General features: G+C 40.5%; 1 protein-coding gene across 2 annotated transcripts in view; it reads right to left on the minus strand.

Annotated features, from left to right (window-relative positions):
* LOC143143995 (rap1 GTPase-activating protein 1) overlaps positions 1-20,920 on the minus strand; it is a 263,449-nt gene that overhangs the window by 213,787 nt on the left and 28,742 nt on the right. Inside the window, exons 1-2 of one of the 2 annotated variants that reach the window (XM_076305916.1) lie at positions 18,203-18,325; positions 8,696-9,465 (exon numbers count right to left, since the gene is read on the minus strand). The exons of the other annotated variant lie outside the window; for it this stretch is intronic. Of the exons in view, the coding sequence (XP_076162031.1) occupies positions 8,696-8,736 (41 nt within the window). The 5' untranslated portion in view covers positions 8,737-9,465; positions 18,203-18,325. Of the gene's footprint in view, positions 1-8,695; positions 9,466-18,202; positions 18,326-20,920 lie in introns of those variants that run through there. 2 annotated transcript variants of the gene reach the window in all.

A 20,920-nucleotide genomic window follows, 5' to 3' on the forward strand; every position in this document is an offset into this window, starting at 1 on the left:
ATACCTCAAAAGCCCCGACGTACCCTGCAAGCTGGATATTCAGTAGGAGCATTACCGCGGTAAGTACGCGGTATTTCCTTCGAGTCTGACGTTTCATTTACTCTCGTGTATTTTCTAGAAACGTGATCCCGTAATTGCGAATAAACCACCATAAATATAATTTTAACAATTATTGCAACGCTACAGTTAAGTGGATTAACAGCGTGTCTACCTAGGAACAGGAATAAATAATTTTGTAATTTGATCTTCAGTGGGTACGATTCGTCTTTCTACGTTTAAATATGAAATTGTTCAAATTATACTCGTATTGGCAATTATCGTTATTCCATTACCGTATTTTACCTATATACGTCGTTTATCGATTACAAGATTCTAACAGGTCGCTCAGCGAAAGTGACACGAGATCTGTGTAATAGTTCCTGCACCGTTCAAGTTTGTCGACCGGATACTATTTTCGAAGTATAATTCAACGAAACGGAAAGTTGGACGATCACGCGGTGCACGTGTAATTAAATAGCGGTTGACGAATATTTCGTCGGTAAAGAGGTAATTGTGGTTTTAAGTAGCGCGTGCCGACTGAACTTTTTTCAGATTCGAGATTACCTGGCTGTTACGAATAGGAACCCTCGACGAAACCGGAGGTTCCGGCTCGTTCTAATTCCGTCTTAAATTTTATCTACGTTAAGTGCGCTCGAGAGCCGTCATTATATCCAAAGTGGAAAAGAATATCGGTCTTGTTCTCGAGCGTGTTCATTAGTATTCCGGGCGATGCATTTCTAGTGGTCGACTGTGAGACGAGTAAAATGGGCCTCCCAATCATAATTTCATTTCAGATGCAAATACCCGGTCTGTTCTTAAAAGCTCGCGACGAAAAAAAAAGAAGTTTAGCACCGTGAAAATTAAGGCACCGAAGTATGCGACCATTTCTGTTCGTCTACTTAATTGCTCGAAGGTTAAGTAAATCACGTTTCGCGCGAACACGGTAACCGTGAAACCCGGGAGACGGTAAACTTTACACAAAAGAAACGCTGGAAAATATCCAGATACCGACGGATGAGATATTTCGTTACTTTCGAGTCGATCTTATCTCGAAAATTTCAAGAAACCTGTTCCCACTGTGGTCGATTTTGTCTTTAAACGTATCCTTTGATTTGTTCCCCAAAAGTACATCGTATATTTCGAGGCAATTTCTCCGGTATCAGAATTTTAAAACAAAAAATGTTCATTCCAATCGTAAATTGCATTCCATCCCTTTGGTCGCCTCCATTTCAACGGCAATTCACTTTCCTTTTAGGAACCGCGTCCTATTGACGATAAAATATCACCTAATTGGTAATTCGAAATTCTTTTCTTTTCCTGGAACATGATTTTTAATCTTCGTATTGGCAATTTCATCGAACGACTGCCTTTCTTTTCTTCTTCGAAAGAGAAAATTAAAACTGTATCGTCATGTAAGAAATTTAAAATTACTTTCACTTCCTGAAAGTCCGAGATTCAAGACGCTCGCAAGACGGTGTACCTTGAACAATTCAATCACCTTGCACATTTTATATTACAGGCATGACGAAAATGAGGCCGAACTACATAGGAAAATCAAAAAATGACTCTAATGGTACGAAGACCAGTTTTTGAGACAAAGGTGATCCAATTAATTATTAAAAGATAGTGCGGATATTATTGAACCATTCACGTTCCGAATAAACGTTTCAAAAATACGTTACCGTAGTCTTTTTTTTACAATTTAACTAAAATAAAATTTTTAATTATGACAGTATTCTGGACACTTTGATGTAACTTGCAAGTCTTGCTCGTTATTGGTTTTAATTACAAGCGTTTCCATACATTCGTAGGCTACTCTACACAATAAATCGAATTGTACAAATACGATATATCGTAGGGAGAAAGAAAGATCGGCCCTGTGTTAAGAAAAAATTTGTCTTTTTTAATACTACGAATAAATGGAATGTGGACAGTGTTGATTAATCTTAGCTCTGTCGCAGACCTTACGAAGGCTGACTAAAATGACTGACGTGCAATTTCTCCTAGATTTGATCTTTTTTCTCTTCACAAGTTGGTGCACGATCTTAATTTCAAAAGTTAATTAAAGTCAAAGAGATTCGTATGATTTTACGAAAACATTCCTTTGCGAAAAAAGAAATTGTGAGAAATGAAAATGTATACAATATCTAAATATACATATACAACATACGTGTGTACAATTTTAATTTCAAAAGTTAATTAAAGTCAAAGGAATTTGTATCATTCTACGAAAACATCACTTTGTGAAAAGGAAAATTGTATACAATATCTAAACACACGGATACAACATACGTGTGTACAATTTTAATTTCAAAAGTTAATTAGAGTCAAAAGAATTCGTATGATTCCACGAAAGCATCCCTTTGTGAAAAGAGAAATTGTATGCTACATGAAAGTGCATCGACATATACAACATATGTAAAGGACATAAGGGGGAGTTCAACAACGTATCCATGAGCCCGCGTAACTCAACGTTTCGCTGTATATTCAAATGAGCGGAAGGTGTATCCAACACCTTGTATGACGCCCCGGGCCATCCACCGAGTCAGTTACATGCCAGAACTAATCACATTACAATGTAAATTGCACCCAAAACTATTCGACATCCATTTTGTCGTGTAATCCTAGTGTAGGAAAATTGATGGATCGTGCTACGATATACCTTGCAATTGAGTACGTTACTGTACGTATTAATCTTCCAAAAGAAATAAAGCAATTATTAAAAAAAGGAGAAACACTCGTAACGAGTAAAAATATTTTTATCTCGCAAAATATTCACCAATATTTTCTCGTTTATTTCGACGAACGCTTCACGCCTGTACAGTTTGTACCATAAATACGCAGTGTGTATAAAAACATCTATAGATAACTTCAGGAGTAAATTTAGCACGGAAAAATAATGAAAAAAGTTCGTGTAAACATTTGTCTTATTTGACCTTGTTCCGAGTTAGAGGTAGTTTTGCATTTCAATCATTCCTGTTGCGAACCAAGCGAACCTAAGTGGTTCCATTCAGCTGTTTGCTACCAATGCTGTATATATATATATCGGGTCGGTCTATAAATCAGTGCGTAATGTTACGAAGTTCTGCATTATTCTTTATTTAGAGTTATGTGTTTACGCGACCCCCGGTATTTTTAGCGAAAAGTGCATTAAATCTGCCAGTTTACCGCTAACTTTCATAGAGATACAACGTACTTTGAACGTTCTAACAAATAGAAAGTAATGTTCGGTACGAACAACACGTTCCGTATGATTTTTCTTGCGCGATGAGAACGCAACCGGTGCATCGGTAAAACTAAACGCTCGTTCGCAATAAAAATGTTGCAAGTGACCGGTCACGAGCGGTTTGGACAACTTAAAAATGCACAAAGCGGAATAGAGGACGAGACTCACTCCGGATGTCCGCTCGTGTTCGACAATAACGCTCCGACTAGTCTCGTGAATGCAGAATCATGACTAATAACGGATGAGACTGCGAGAAGAGTCGTTTTAGAGAACCCTGTGTAGCCAAAGAAACTGAAAAAGATATTCGAAATTGGAAGATGACTATGAATCACTCGTGGACAATCATCAAGTTCTAGTTAACATCTGCGTCTCTCTACTAACCCATTACGAACAGAAACTGTTTCTTAGCCACATAGTAACACAGTGTAATGTTGCAGTGGAAAGACTATGGACAAATAACGATTAAAAGATAATATTCCTATCCGTTGCACAGGATAAATCGTTCGTTTTGAATCGATCGAAACCTAATGAAACGATAAATGTAGATGTCCATTGCGAACAACTTCCAGAATTAAATGCAAAATTGTTTAAGAAACGCCAATTAGTATTGCACCGCGCAATTCTCGAGAGAATAACAAGGTGTTACGCGTCCTCGCATGTCTAATTAAATTTGTGCAGGCGGAGAAGGAATGAAAAAGAACCTACTTGCGCTGAAAAACTGTATTTGCACAAGGAAGAGGTGTCTTAAGTTGAAGCGAGTACACTCGACCCTCCAATAACACGGTTAATTCGTTCCGTGTTGTCTTTAAACCGTGTTAAGCGGAATCTAGGACTGATACAAATCGGTGGAATGCATTCCGTGCTACACGAGGGTTGTCCAATTTTTCGGAGACCTGGTATGTGAAAACAGTGTTATGGAAGGAGTGTAGCAATTTTTGTGTGTGTGCAACAATAGAAACGCCAACATTGCATATCGTTAGCGTCTAACACGTTATTTATCGCGTCAATTTTCCATATTTAATTTATCAAGTCCTACGATTCAGATTTGTAACAATTTGGACCGAAACACTACTTTGGATCTGGGACAATTTTCGATGATAGTTTCTGTTTATACGTGCCAAATGAAAAATATTACGGTTATAACTGTAAAATTACTCTCATCTTGCGGACAGTGACTCAGTGATCTTTCGCATTGAGGCGAAATGTTGTAAAAGACCACTGAGTCACTGCTGCAGTTCGTCCACGTGAAGCGCGGAATAAGTGTAGACCGTACGAGTTAAGGAAGTCCTCGAAATTTGTACGAAAAGTGGAAATGTTCGATAGTTCATCGGTGTACTTGTTATTATAAATCATACTCAACGACATTAACATTATTTTAAAGTCCGTCGATAACGAAGGAGAATATATAATTACTTGAATATAATATATAGTTTCTTCCGCGAATAAAAATGTGAATTGGTCTATATACGATCTTACTGATTGTTTACACTTTTATAATATTTTATGAATCATTTCATATAATTTTCTGGACAAGAGTAGCTATAATTAAAAGTTATGTTCGATAGTAACAGGCTATAGAAATGCAAAAACGAAGGATATGCGGTTAATGATCTTGCTAATTACAACGCTGTTTTTGTAAGACCTCTGTAAATGAAACAAGCTGAACTTTGATTACAGTAGAACGATAGATAACGTTGAACTTCTCCAGGGTATCGAAGATGGGTTGTCTACGAATGAGAACAGTACACGACATTTTCGAACATATCGGGAGATCAATGAGAAGACTTTCAGGAACTTGTATTAAAGCCCGAGGCGATCATTTGGAGTATTTTCTTTGAGAAGAAGCTTCTGTGATAATTCCACGCTGGTAGAATTTGTAACGAGAACGATCGAAATATAAAAATACTTTTAACTCGGGAACAAGATCAAATGGTTCAAACGTTTGTAAAAACCTTCTCCGTTATCTTTGTGCACCAGTTTCATCGCCTTTGTACGAGCTAACATTTTTTCCAATAACAATAATAACTAATTTCTTCATGTTTCGATCAAGAGAAGTCTTCTTCAGGAGAAATAAAGTTCCATTGCGAAATATTGGTTTTTCATCATTTATAACATCATAAATACCTTACGATTTAGGAATCAATGTTACACTCAATCTCTGGACAATTGTCATGGATTACAATAAAACGATTCAAAATCGTAAATTTCCAAAAACTTTGCGAAATATTATATAACGTACGAGTATCGTTATTCGACAACTGTTGGGACAGACGATAAGAACGTCTATTACTGTTTATTATTAGTGCATTTTGATATTTCGTGTTATGTTTTGCTATGAATCATAGACCTTTACGATCGAATGTATTTGGTACGTCTGAAGTTAACAGTGTCACTGGTAACTGACGTGACACGAATGAAAAATTCAAAGTCGGTCATCGATGACCGACATGACGGCGAATGTGTTCAAAATTCGTAATGCGTCGATGAATTTAAAATCTACATCTACTCGAATCCATTATAACGATATGTGACGTCCATTGGTAGCAATTAAAACAGGTGAAATAAACAAAGAGTGAAAATAGTTGATATCGCGCCGCTTCTTAAAGTTTTCTAGGATTTCAAATTTGCTCTAGATCAACTGTCGGACATCTTTATTAGCACAAAATAATTACCTGTAGTGCGAACGAACGTTATTGCACATACTGATCGATCCGAAACGAAGAATTCATGCTTCGACTCGTCGTCATTTTGCGACTGATCTTTGAATCAGTCACCAGGAACGCTCGCAAAGTCATACAAAGGTAAAAATGCAATTTTACATGCACGCTTTGGTTAACATTATCTCAAAAGAAACGCGCACAGAAACGTATTGAAATTTCTTCCGGTAGAAAATAATTCAAAGATGACATTTATTTTGTATTTACATAATGCTTTCCCGATAATAATTTACTCGTTTATACTTTAAGAAGCACGGCAGAAGTGATCAAAGACAACGGGAATAATGAACAGTATTTCAATGATATTTCAATAACACAAAAAAATGTCGTGTTTAATATAGTAATAATTTTAACGAATGTCTAACCGATACATATATAGTATTATCTAGAATGCTGAAGATTTTAATGTATCGAGCAATTTATTGTTCACGCGTTAATCGTTTTGAGCAGCGTATAAAAACGCTTGTAAGAAAAAATTTGTATCGATTATTGATACAAGCAGAGCTGGAAATTATTTTACGATATCGAGTAATAAATCGAATCGATTTTTTTATTTCATCTAAATTCAAAATATTGTTTAAAGAAATATGTAGTTACCAATTTTGATGATTTAATTCTTCGAGAAACTATCTTTCATTTAACTATTTTTTCCCGAAATAATTATTATTGTTATTATTTGTCGATAATTTTTTAATTATTTCTTGATGTTTAAACATCCTGCTCCGTAATTACTGATTGTATGGTGCAAGCACTGTGTTACTGTACTTTAATTAGCACGATTTCAAACAAGCGAGAGAATATTGTAACTAAATCGGTATAGATTTAACCTACCACGTCGGAACATATTTACAAGCAAACAGACGAAACGGATCATAAAATTTTCTACCTTTCAGTTTCCCGGTAGACAGCAGCGAGCATATAACGTATGGTTCTGCTTTAACGGGTTAATTACCGAATATCCTTGTTTAACAGTTTAAGTGACTGGTCGATATTTACAACGTGCCAAGTAATTGTGAACGATTTCAGTGAATCAAATAAAACAGAATATAGGCCAATGAAAGATATAGCCGATATGAAAAATGAATGTTCAAAAAGTATAGACACAGTTAAAGGGAAACCATTTCTAGATGGTTCGTGGTTTAAAATAATTCCTGAAAAATCTCATCTTAAAGGTACAATGGTAGCAAATTGAACAAAATGAATCGAGGACACGAAAACGAAAAAGTAGAAAATCGTATTCAACAGGAACTTTAAAAGAAATTATACACTGTGTATTTTTATTAAATGCAACAACCAACCTTGTTTTTATCTTCGATACGAAATAAACTACATTCTACGTTTTTTATTTATTTTGAGCGAGAAATCGTTTACAGATGTACCAGGATTTCGACAGCAATTCAATAGCAGATGCAGATACTATGAAAATTTATTTCGAAATGAAAAAAATCCAATTTGGTCGAATATAGAATAAATGAAAAATCTGTCTAGAATAAAATTGTAGAAGTTGTATACCAATTCATTCTGTAAAATCGGAGAATACAAATGAATTTCAAATATATTTCTCGGTAACTGGTATACACAATTTCGATGCATTGTAAAAAATTCAATAGTCGGTGTATCGATTAACGATGAATTTTATGATAATTCAATTTAGAAAAGATCCACAATAATACACTGAAGTGAAGTGAATTCATTCGATAAATGCTAATAAATAAATTAAAATACAGGAACTAAGAAATTAATACGTAATCGTATCGGTACTTCAATCGTAAGAAGATGGATGTCGATACGATGAATAACTACCCATTAGTTGATAGAATATTTTTATTTTAAAAATACAATAGGTCGTTGCCATATTCTGTATCGATAGGGAAATTATTTTCCTTCTCAATGATTATCAAAAATTGTCGCGATATTTTTGTCCGTCTAATGAATTGTCTCGCGTATTGTTGTTGCGAACAAATCAATACAATATGGACAGCTATTCAATCGGATATTTACCCATTATTATAGACACGGATATTCAGCAAAATAGGTCATCTAATTACCGAACAATGTGCGGTAGCAGTTCGCATTATTCGGTTATGAACAACTAAACAATGTCGAACTAAATGATTAGAAACAGAATCTTAAGTAAAGACAATAACGATAAAGTATGACTAAAAGTAAACAATCGCAATTTTTCACTAATAATACACATAACGATCGATAACCTTTCAATAAATTTCTAGTAGATTTTCTATTCAAACAACTCGAACATTTCTACATGGATAGTTATGTACAATTTATCCGCTAAATTTAACCAGTATAAAATTGACACAGTGATCGCTAATCATTTCCACCTGGCGCACCATTGAATAAAAAAAGTAATTACCAGGTGATTACGTGCAACAATAACAAACAACTAATAACAACACCGTACTCTCTATACTCGTCCGTTGAAATCGTATCAACTGTTACTTTTCCTGCATTGTAATTCACAGAAATTGTTTAGTTCGTGTAGAAATCGGATATCGCGCACTAAACGGAAAGGGTGGGAAAACAGGCATGGCGCTTAACGTGTTAAGCGACGCGCTGACGATAAACGCGTCTGGCGTCTAAGCTCGGTGCGAATGTCACCGGCGCGTTACTTTGAATCGGTCGGGACTGTGAAATTTAGCTAGGCGTTAACGCGAAACGCGTGTCGGTAACGCCTCGCGGCGGTAACACTCACCCGGTGTCGCCGATGTAATCCAGCATCCGTATCTTCAGCATCTCCGGCGTGGATCACGTGCGCGCGCGCTCGCGCTCGCGCTCGCGCTCGCCGCGTACGAGGGAACACTTAAGGCGAATCGTTGACGCGCACGCGCGGTGGGAATCGTGCGAGTCCCGCGCGTGGAACGCGGTGTGTCGGCCGACCGGGATGGTGGCCGATATCGAAGCGGTCTAACGCGAGGAATCGAACGGTACCACGTCCCCGAAGCCTCGAATCGAAAACGCGCGTACGTGACTCTCCGGGGCCCCGAGTCGGCTGTCCGCGCTCACCGTGGATGTTTCAATCGCGTTATCGCGCGACTCTCGACAACCGCCAACCGATCGCAGCCAGAGGCCCGCAGGTTCTCTCCCTCGTGGACGCACCGCGTATATCTTCCTCCTCCTCGCCTTTTCCTCGATTCCCTGCGAAGCACGCGCGAGGAAATTATTTATCCCCGCGGCTCCGCTCGCGTGGAAATTATTTATCTCCGGCCGACGCCGCGCGTGTACGCGCTCGCTCGCTCGCTCCTCTCGCTGGATCTCCGTATCCGCGGTATTTCACGGCTAGCTCGGATGATTAATTTCGAAATCCGAGCACCGGACCCCAAAGCCGCGGAAGCGCGTTTCCGCGCGAACCAACGTTTAATTATCCAACCCAAGATCCCCACGCTTTTGGATTTTCTTTTCTCGCAGTTCCTTCGAGATACCGCTCGCCTCTCGGTCGATCCTTATGCGCGTTTACTCGGAATCCTGCGAAACGATGTAAAAAATGCACACCGATTCTTACGTCGTTGCAACGCGACGGGCGCCAACCGAGTTTTCGAGACTCGGAAGCTTCCGACGAGCCGAATTTTCACGGGCGTCGTGTCTTCCGAGAGAATGAATCGAGGAGGATTGCGTCCGCGACTCGAGTAAAGATATTTTTCTCCCGAAACGCGTTTACCGATAATTTTTTCTTTATTTCCGACGATTGTTGCGCGCCGGTTCGTATTTACGCCCATCCGAGTTTCGAAACTCGGATCGTGAATCTTTGACGAGCCGAAGTTTCGTTCGTGGGCGTCTTCTTTTCCGAGAGAATAAACCACCGAAGTACACGTGTAACAAATAACAATCTTTTTACCTCGAAACGCATTTGTTAACACTTTTCCGTTCCCTTCGACGATTGCTACGTTGCTACGTGTTAGTTTGTACCTATCCGAGTTTCGAAACTCGGATCGTGAATCTTTGACGAGCCGAAGTTTCGTTCGTGGGCGTCTTGTTTTCCGAGAGTATAAACCAAAGAAGAACACGTGAAACGAATACAAACATTTTTATCGTACAACAGGTACGCTAACGTTTGTTTGTTCGTTTTAACGATTGCTGCGCGTCAATTCGTATCTATCTATCCTCGTTTTGGCGCTCGAATCCGATCGTAAAGATTCGATGAAGTTCTGTTCTTCGTTGCGTCGTGTCTTCCAAACGAAATTTAAGCATCAAACCGAACAACGTCTGCGACGAATAAATATATTTTTATCTTATAACACATTTCGACAATTGCTGCGCGTCAGTTCGTACCTACCTACCCTCGTATCGAAATTCGAACCGTATCGTGAAACTTTCACGAGCCAAAGCACCGTTCTTTGCAATATCGAACGCGAAGTACTCGAATCGAGTAACAAATTCTTTCGTATTCTACAGAGTTGCGTATATTTACAAAAGCTTCTCCTTGAAACGGTATTCGCCAGAGCTAATTTCTACGAAGGTAGAATCCACGAGCGTTTGGAGAGTGCTTTGCACGATGTATCGGTCAGATCTGATTCAACCGCGCGCCTGTTAGGTTTAACGGTTTCTTCTGACAATGAGCGAAACGTATCGAGTTTTATCATTTTTTTTTTTTATTCCTTATCGCGTTGTCAAGACCAGGAAGAACGAACAATCGCGCAAGTACTGCATTTTTCAAAATTGAACAACATCGGCAGACTTGAAGTAGATCGCGCGAGATTAACGCGCGACCATCGAAAAACCAAATCCATCTATTCGCGAAATACGCGTTATTTATCTTATAGTCGAGGATGTGTTTATGGAGTATCAAAAATACGAAAAACAGGACAATTTTTGGACCGAATCCAGTCGCGAAGAAATTAACCACTCTGGAAAGTGACAAAAAGGCATTGCACTCTTCGAGGATATTAAGCCATCGACCAAGCTTTAAAAGACGTTAATTGTCATAAATAGTTTATACGATTCGAAACATATGCATGAAAAAAAAGTTCAAGAACTTTTTATCGGATGACTCTACTTTTTAAGAGCACAGAAAACGCTCCGAAGAAGTAAAATATTATATTTGTGTTTCCTTGAATGCGTGTCTTATTCACATTGAATTCTACGAAGATAACGCATATAGCACGGATAGGTCGGTTTCGATAAAAAGTTAACCCGACACAGGAAGCGGTTACGCATGATTTCTCGTCGATTATTAGCATTCTCTCTCCGGAAAGGAAATAATACGATACGGATGACAAATATAATTTGGCTCTACGACAACATGACTAATAAAGACCACTTGATCATATATGCAATACTTTGTACAACCATCGTGTGTGCAAACTGTTTATAAGAACATAAACTGCGTATCCACGAGAATCTCGAGGATTTTACGAACTAATAGTTGCGAGAATTCTTATAATTTACAGAACATCCTTTGTATTCAAATGCAAAGAAAAGATTTGCGATCCGCATCGACTTAATACATCCATCGATTCAATGGCGGGAAATTCGAATGTAGTTTCTGCGTTACGAGGATAATTTTTATACCGACAATTTTATGCAAAGGATTTCTCGGTGTATATAACTGTAATACCGTTGTTGGATTTCCTAAAGATTATCGTGAATAAAGTCTAGCGACTGAAGATTATATCGCTGTACAAAATTCGAAAGTATGCAACTGTAAGATCGTTGCATTTTCCGAAGATTACTGTAAATAAAATCCAACGACTGAAGATCATATCGCTACACAAAATTCCAACGTATGCAATTGTAAGATCGTTGCATTTTCTGAAGGTTACTGTAAATAATATCCAACGGCTGAAGATCGTATCGCTGTACAAAATTCGAACGTATTCCATTAGCGTGCGATTCTATTTACAAATTCTATTAATTTTCCAAGCACTCGTCGAAGGCTACGGCTCAATTCAGTTTAGAAACATCGTTCTACTCGTAGATGCAACGAACATAATTCCATCGGTTTTTGAATGTTAAATCGCCGTCGATCCATCCATCATGCCCACCGACACCTGCTTTCGTAGCTCCACGATGTAGAAACAAATATTTTTGCATTAATGGAGCGGATAGAAACGCGAAGATGGCGAAAGATCGTAAAACAGTAGTAAACACGCACCCGCTGATTAATCGCTGTTTGCGAAACGGGTAACACGAGCTCGTTGTTTTCGCGAAAAGAAACTCGAACTTATTACACCGTGTTTAATACATTTTGCTCGCGGTCGTTCGTTCGATTTCCACGTACCCGTGCCGCGTATTTCATTTTATACGCGAGCACGGACCGACGCGCTTAAATCCCGGACGAAGAACTTGTAATTCACTTTCGAGTACAGATAAAAGCGCTCGAGCGTTCCGCTCGTATTATCGGAAACCGGAGGCAGCTTCGGCAAGCATAATCATTTAAAGAGGGAGAGAAATCTTTGAAGCTTTAAAGAGACCTCGGGCAAGATTTCTATTGCAACATTTACATTTAACGAATGATCCACTTAAAGGAGTCGATCGAACGGACGTGATTTATGCGGGAACGTTCCGAGAAGCGCGACTCGAAGGCATTTCAATTACGTTATCAGCGTGCAGAAGCGGATGCCCCGCCACGGCACCCGGACACCTGACGACAGAATCTCCTCTGCCCATTGAAAATTTCACCGTGTACCCGTGTTTATCCGTTAACGAATGATCCGCTCGAACGAACGATCGAATCGACAAAAAGAATTTCACGATTTACGCTGAAACGCTCCGAAGGGCGTGCACGCGCGCTCGCCAGCGCGCCCGTACTTTCGCGCGTTACGCGCGAACTTCGTATTTCAGACTTTTCAATTACCTTATCAGCGTTTCAAGGCGAATGGGGTAAATTTAAATTTCCGTGGGGTATCCTTGCACCAGTTGCGAACATGAATCGAAACTCGCTACGTAACCATAATAATTGGACCTCGAACATCGACGCGTACGAAGCAACGAAACGAAAGTAACCTCGTTACGATTTTCTATTAGGTTGCGATCACTCTTTGAGAACAAATTAACAATCGTTGTTTAGAGAAATGTGATCCTTGTTGATACGCGAGGGCACGATTTGAGACTTCTTTGGGTATTTGAGCATCGGTGTTAATCGAAAGCGCAGGGAAGACAAATTTTTAGAGATAGGAAACGTACGAGCGAAGATTATTAATCATTTTTAGGGAGGTGAAAATTATTAAACAATTTGTACGAAAAGAGAAACATATAGACGGAACGATAAGAAGAATAATGATTCCCCAGTCTATGCTCCCGCGAACTATCTGTTCCCTAAGGAACCATTATTGTCGCTTTATGATTCATCGAAAGCGACGATAGTTCGATTGTATCGCTTTCAACAAGGTAACGAGAAATAATTGTACGCTTCTCGAACTGTTTCGAAACTGCACTGCGATTAACGGTAATTGGGAAATTCGGCTACGTTTTATCATCGGAAACGTTTGTTTTCAGATCACCATCTTTACCAATAATGTATTTCGGAATAAGCAAATAAGCAGATGTAATTAGCGTTTAGTCGAGACTTTATTATTACCGCTACTTATAGTAATTGCCGTTCATCCGAATGTAAAATAATGCCTCGATAATTTCCTCGGACAAATACTATAGTTGCCTTTTATCAAGTTCGAGCAACGAAATAATGGAACAAGAGTAAATAACAACACGTAGCCATCGATGGATACCCTTTCGAGTAAGAAAATCTGGAAATCGTACCGGAAGATTTAATTGAGAAATGTCTACGTATGGTAACACGGTGAAATTGATTCTATAAAATTGCATTTCGCGCAATGTCTGTTACCGGGGCGAAACATCGACCCATAATGGAGAATATCACCAGATGCGTATTCGATAGAATACCAGTAAAGATATAAATTGCTGTACGAGTTACTGGCAATTAGCTCGGTGAGAATAAACAAGACGTTTCTAAGAAATAATATAATACATCGTAGCTTTGAGAACAAAAAACGCTGTCATCCTCTTTAAATAGAGGAATCATCGATGCCATTTAAGTCACTGCGTCTCGTTACGTTTGAACTATTGAATTTCAATGAAACAATTCGTATTCAGTCTACAATAGGTGATCTCAAGCTTATTGTTAGCAACGAGACTCGAACGTACGACAACGGTTCGCTTTTCAAAGTTTCAAGACGATCCTTAACGCTTTCGCGGCCGTATACTCTATTGGAAAGGAAAACCGGCTGCGAGCAGTTAAATTCTGTTTTATTGTCGCGAGAGACACGTTTCGTGAAGTAACATGTAGGATGTTTCAAACTTACGAACACAACACTGCACCGTACCGGTGCAGTGTTCTCCAAACCGAGGACCACGACCCCTGTAGGGAGAGTCTTTCGATTCGAGATGGTGCAAAAGAAAGTTTCTGACGTACAACTTGTGTAATTAGCTTACGTAGTAACTTGTGCAATCAAACGTCTCGTTTTATCGAAACATTGATCATCGATGTTTAACAACCGTGGATATATATTTCTCGTATCGTTTCAAACCTTATCCGGGGTGTGGAAATTTTTCTTTGCGAAAATCTGCAAATTGGAGCAAAAATATCGATAAACGTTTGTTCGCGATCGATTTTAAGATACGAAAGATTCTTCTTGGAAGAAAATTGATTTTCGCGAATTTATATAATATGATAATACTATTCTGGATTGATAAGTGTTGCACAATTTGGTGATTCGAGTGTATAATCTATGATAACATTCCGGGTCTGTGCTTACCGAGATTTCCTTATCCATACGAGCTCTGCAAAACTTACAAGTTCGAAAAACCTTGTACGTGTACTAACGCAAAAACTCAACGCGTCGATGAAAGGGCTATAAATCCATAAACGGTTTAAATATTTATTTCCGACACGGGGCAATTTGTCCAGTAACCTCTTCCCCCTATATATCTTAATGAGCAAACGACAGAGAGTTATCTATTTAGCAAAGTTCGAAGGAGAATGCTTCGTTAACGCTATATTTAATTGCAAACGTGTACAACGTTAATTTTCTATTAAACAGTGTCGTGTAATTAACCATACAGACAACTAGACAGCGTAATAGCTAATGTAGTCGATATCGTGGTAATTAACAACTCGCAGCTTTTACACAGACGAAGACGCAGTGGCACGTCTATCGTTTCGTGTTATTAAAATTCATTAATCGCGAACACGCCTCGGGGAATCAATTTTCTCTGGAAACGCGCGCTTTATAATATTTCACGCTAATTACCCTTTTTACGTGTACAGTCTGTTGTGAAATGTGGCGCACGCGCATTGTCCACCGGGCTTTTAATATTTATAATACTCGACCGGCCGCACGGTGCCCGCTCCGTTTAAATTTAATCAGTGCTCCGCTCGGTTTCCTTTAAGATGAGATTATACGTTGCAACTTGTTCTCAATCTCCTTCCAGAAATGACAGAATCTTGATAAAAGTTCCCCTACCAACTTTTTTTTATCCCGTCTAGAAGCAAATCCGTTATAAAAGCTCGTTGAAGTTACATCGTTTTCACGGAATCCTGAATAGGAAATTGAAACTGAAAACTTCTCGCGCGACGTAATCTCCATGAATTTTGACGTCTACGAAATACTTTTTCGCGCTTCGCGGACTCACGTCGGAACTTCTCCGAAAAATTTCAAACTTCTCGAGGTTCGAGATACCTCGGTTTAAAAGAACAGTACCGTACATCTATATACACCGTGTACACGGTGGTGGGGCATTGTCTCCTTTTTCTCCTTTAGCCGGAATTTAAGTAGCGATTCATCTTAAAACCTCGTTCGAAATTCGCTTACGCGCTGAATACATCCTTCCTCCGGAATAAGCTTCGGATCAAAAGAGTTTCGCTCGAGTAGTTCCCTCGAATTAAAACCCCCCTCCCCAACCGTGCACCAACCCCCGTAAGAATACAGTTTAATTGCGCGCGGTGGATATAATTATCCAACGGCCGCGGTAACTTCGAGGTCTCGGTTTAAACGATAATTAAATTCTATTCATCTTTAGAGAAAAAAAAAAACGGTTCGACTTGGGACTTTTTACGCAATTTAGGCGGGAAACGCGACTGGATTACGATTTTCGTCCAGTTGTCGAATTATGCGCGAAAATCCACCCAGAACAATTCAAAACATCCCCGTAGCGAGTATCGTTTCGAGATGTTTCCATTAGGAAGTTATACTCTGGTAAACCTTTGAAATAAAATTGATTTTTGACAGTTTTCAACAACGTAACACCCCGATGCAACTTTTCTACACTTTCCATAAATAGAAATTCTTCAACGTTCCAAGATAGAAATTGTTCTTTCTACAATTTCTCGGCTTATTTTCCCGGCTACGAGTCGTCCGAGTGGAAACCCGGGTTTCGAAGCAACCCACGTCGTCATCCATTGGAATCCGATGAAACAGACGCGCGAATAAAAATATCGGTACGCGATGGGGGAACACGGACAACCGAGGCGACGAGTATCGTTATCCGTGTCCACGTTGGGCGAAAGTCGAGACATTCGCGAGATAAGATTCTCGAAATATTTCCATTGGGCGAGAATGATCTGTATTCGGTTCCTCGAGATTGTTTGCGAGAGTTTCTCCGGCGGACTGCCACCGTAAAGTTCGTTCGCGGCGGCTCGTCAAGATCGTTTAGTCGACAGGAATCGCGAGACGTCGGTGCGCGGCTCGAAACTCGGGATGTTATACAATCAGGCGTTGCCTTAGAATCGCGTTGTAGCGGTTTTTGCCGTGCGTGGCGGACGAAAGAAGAGCGTCCTTCGATACCGAAGCTCGTTACCAGAGCTCAATCTAGAGGGTAGGTTTACCGTTCCCAACGTGGTCTGGTGCCGGCGCGCGCGTTGCTCGTTACGCGTTTCGCCGAATCACGTCTCCGCGATTACACGTCCCAAGATACATCAAGATCCCGTTATCGTTTGCGATCGATTAACTCCCCTGATGTATTTCTTCGTCGGCGCAACGGACCGAGCGATCGCGGACACGGAAGGAACTTTCTTATTCTTGTCTTCCTTTTTCTGCGCTCGAAAGTCTAGCTGTTGGCCGGTTGTTACCGTCTGGCGGGATTCGGTCGAGCGCGATCAAAAACGTTCCCGCTCGGAAAGCTCGCGACGACACTTGCCACGAAATTCTTACTTCCCCTTGGTTCAGCGTTTACGGGGAAGCTGGCAGATCGACGAGTCCACGGAACACCGTTAGACTCGTTCCTTCAACGGGACGAACTCGAAACGATCACAATTTTTAGAAAGTATAGGTAATCTCCGAATCGGAAATCATAAAAGGTACACTATTTCGGAAATTGTAATTTTTATGCTTTCTTGGACGATTTCGATGCGTCGTGTCTGTAATTTTATCGGGACGAACTCGAAACGATCACAATTTACGGAAAATTGTAAAACATAAACGTTTTCGGAAACTATAATTTTCATGGTTCTTTTTAACGTCACTCCGATGCGTTGCGTCCGTGCCTTCGTCGGAAATTGTACGCGCTCCTGTGACGTCCAGCTCGTCAACTAGCTCCCTGTACTACTCTTCTCTTGTTTCTCCCGAGGTGTCCCTCGAATCGCGCGAGAAACCCGCGCCACGATACGAAACCGCGATTCGCCCGAAGACTCGCATTTTTCGCATTAACGACACCCGATAACGTATTTTCTTTCACTTTCGTTTCCCGTCGAAGACGCTTCTCCTCGATCCCTCGATTATCTACGTTCTTTCTCTCTCGCTTGTATTTTTTTACGCAATACCGAGATTTCGAGAACGATTCCCGTCCGCTCCGATAATTCTCGGCGAAAGAGCAAGGGGCCGATGCGGACGCGCGATATCATCCGCTGCGATCGTATATCCATCTTGGTTCGATCGTCGTTGTTCTCGATCGGAAGAATATTTAAAGAGAAATCTGCGATCGAAAGCTGCGCATCCGTTGACGACTCGACTAAATGTCGCGCGTAAGAGAAAGAATCCAGAACCGTGGATTCGATCGTTGGAAAACACGCGAACGATCCGTGAACGCGAATCGTTGTTCCCGATCGAAAGAATAAAGAGAAACGTAGGATCGCGAGGCGAGGAATCGCGCGTCCGCATCGGTCTCGACGAAATGTCGCCAACTTGCGATAAGGAGAAAGAATCGACGATCCGCACCGTGCTCGATCGTTGCGAAACATCGCGAACGATCCGTGTGCGCAACTCGGTTTACACCTTGCAAATTAGCACGCGGACAGACCGAGAATAATTACCGTTAGCGATGCGGTAATTGCCGCGAGCGAAGTGACTCGTTAATGGTCGCGCGAAATCCGATTTTTCCAGCAACGGCGGCGCGCAACGTTGCGGATCCATTCGGCTATCTTTGTCGTTAAAAAGATTAACCCCCGGTACGGTACGGTACGTCAACCGGCGCTAATTAGTTGTCGTTCTACCAATTACGCTCGAAACGGAGATAACATTGTTCGCGCAGCTGGTAAGCCGCTCCGGTAGCCAAGTTGTCCCGATAGTTCGAGTACGGCGGCTCGTTTGCACCCGTGGAACGACCAAATTCACGCGAATCCTTCGTATCGGGAAACCCTCGTTCGATTCGACGACATCCACGATCGCGTGTACGTCCAAACGTTTGCACTATTTCTCCCGCCGTGAGACAGCATCGCCGCGAGGAACATTCTCGTCCGAACTCGTTTATCACCGGTTCCAAGTTCCGCGGCACGAACTGGCCGGTCGCTCGTCACCGAACTCCTTCTTGCTCGCACAACGGGAAACAACGGCGCATCGATTAATTCACGTGTTACGTTGGAATTACCGGGTGGAACTCGGCGAAACTTCACGCGCGAAGGCCACACGTTACGTTCGCGCGAGGCTCGGCGTACACGACTCGCGGTAAATCGGCCACTATACGTACGTACGTAGGTACGTACGAGAACGCAACGAGAACGCGTTCGATCGAGGATCGAAGAGAGCTCCGGGTCTACGGTGCTCGGACGCCACGCGCTTAGCGACCTGACAACGGATCGAAGTGCCGGAGGACTGTTTTAGTGGCTGCTCAATGCATCGCCAGTGGCAGTCACTCCCTTCTCTCGATCTCCGGCATCGTTCTCGTTTCTCTTTCCCTCTCGACCGTGTACACCACCTCCACCTTCGCGACCACCTCCCGTGCCGCGACCGGAGGCTTATGAAAGACCGGTGGAGGGAACGCGGTGCAAAACGCGCGTCGGTTCAGCTGTTTGTAAACTACTACCGCGCGACGTGTACGTAGACCTACTCCGTTTCGCGCAACTTGACGGCGAATTTTTCTTAACGACCACGTTCAGACCGGGGGCTAGAACTCTTCGAATAATGGTTCGGTGTTCGTAGGTTTTCTACGTATTCGAATGTTACGAGTAAATTATAGAGTTTTCTAGGCAGTCGAATGTCACCGTTGAACTCTGAATATTTTGTAGACGTTTAAACGTTGCGAATAAATGTGGAATAGTTTTGGAGATATTCGAACGTTACGAGTAAACTTTGAACGGTTTTGTAGGAATTCGAACGTTACAAATACGCTTCGTAATATTCGAGTATTCGAGCATCTTCTTTCGAATATTATTACTCAAATGTTACGGACACGGTTCGCCTATCCTCGTTAAGCAGACAACGTATTTGTTTGAATTAAGAAGGTGGAAAGGTTAACTCCTTTCTTGTTCGTAGTGAGATTACATTTGCGTGATTGCATTTGAAGTCGTTGCGTTATTATGGATGTTACCAATTAATGATCTCGAATTAACTATTTGCTTGTAACTATTGTTCGTTAAACGAATTCAATTGTATCGACAATTGACTCTAATTGTTAGCACAGTTACGCGAAACTGGTATTTGAGGAAGTGAAATTTCTTAATCCACTTGCGAGAAATTTCAGACGATATTCGTGAAATTTTGAAAGTTAATTATTGTTTTCCTAATTTGTACTATAAATTATACGTTTAATGGACGAGCGTTATGCTTTCTGTATATATTTACACCGTAGGAAAAATTTCTACCGACACACTTTGTAGATATTACTCTTTTTGAAACGTGAACTAAACCCGATATTATACCAATGAAAGCTTGTTATAATAATGTATACCTAATTTTTATATGCAATTGTACACAATTAATTGTTCAATTACTCCAGTTTTCCTGCGAAGAAGTATCCCGAAGAAAATCCCTACTATATTTCGGACATTCTAACTATAATCGGACTAAATAAATAAATAAATTCAACAAAAATACTGTTTTCGTTCCAGCAATATTTTCAAAATGCAATCGTGGTCTTTTTATTGTTTTAATACGTCACACTACAAGAATTATATACACATGTATATATATTTAAAGAACTATTATCTACCTAAGAAGGGTAAAAATACTTGACGAAATTTAAATAAAAAATTCAAAGATTTGAAAATATAAAAATTATAATATCGATAATTGTACGTAACTGTTTTTTTTAAATGTAACACAGAGGGGTTGCTAAGGATTTTTAACTTGCATATATATTCGTTGAAATATTGCAATGTTACCTGTTTATTCGACGAGTATATCCTAGCCGCTTTAATTAGAAAGTCGGACGTTTCTCGTAAAAGTTGGTAAATAAATTAAACCGTTAAAAATAAATTAAATATGCTGCAGATGAGTATGTTATACTCTTGACTTCCAACAACCCCTTTCGGCGTCCCCCTTTCTTTATTGTCCTCCTCGCAAAGCGTCACCTCCACCTTCACTTTCGTTCTGAAGAGACGGTTCAGACGAGTAAAAGGATTGGTGTATGCTAGCATAAAATACAGCTCGACTCACCGGCTACATGTTTTGTTCGGTATTATTTATACTTTTCCTTCGGTAAGGAAATGCAGTACTTTTCATTTTCCCACTAACGCTGACGCCCATGCTGCGTACAAGTGCCATTCTCTCTATTCATAATTCTCAAGTTTCTAAAAGAGAGCGCAGTACAAAGT

This window comes from Ptiloglossa arizonensis, chromosome 3 (assembly GCF_051014685.1).
Source record: "Ptiloglossa arizonensis isolate GNS036 chromosome 3, iyPtiAriz1_principal, whole genome shotgun sequence".
Taxonomy (NCBI): Eukaryota; Metazoa; Arthropoda; class Insecta; order Hymenoptera; family Colletidae; genus Ptiloglossa; species Ptiloglossa arizonensis.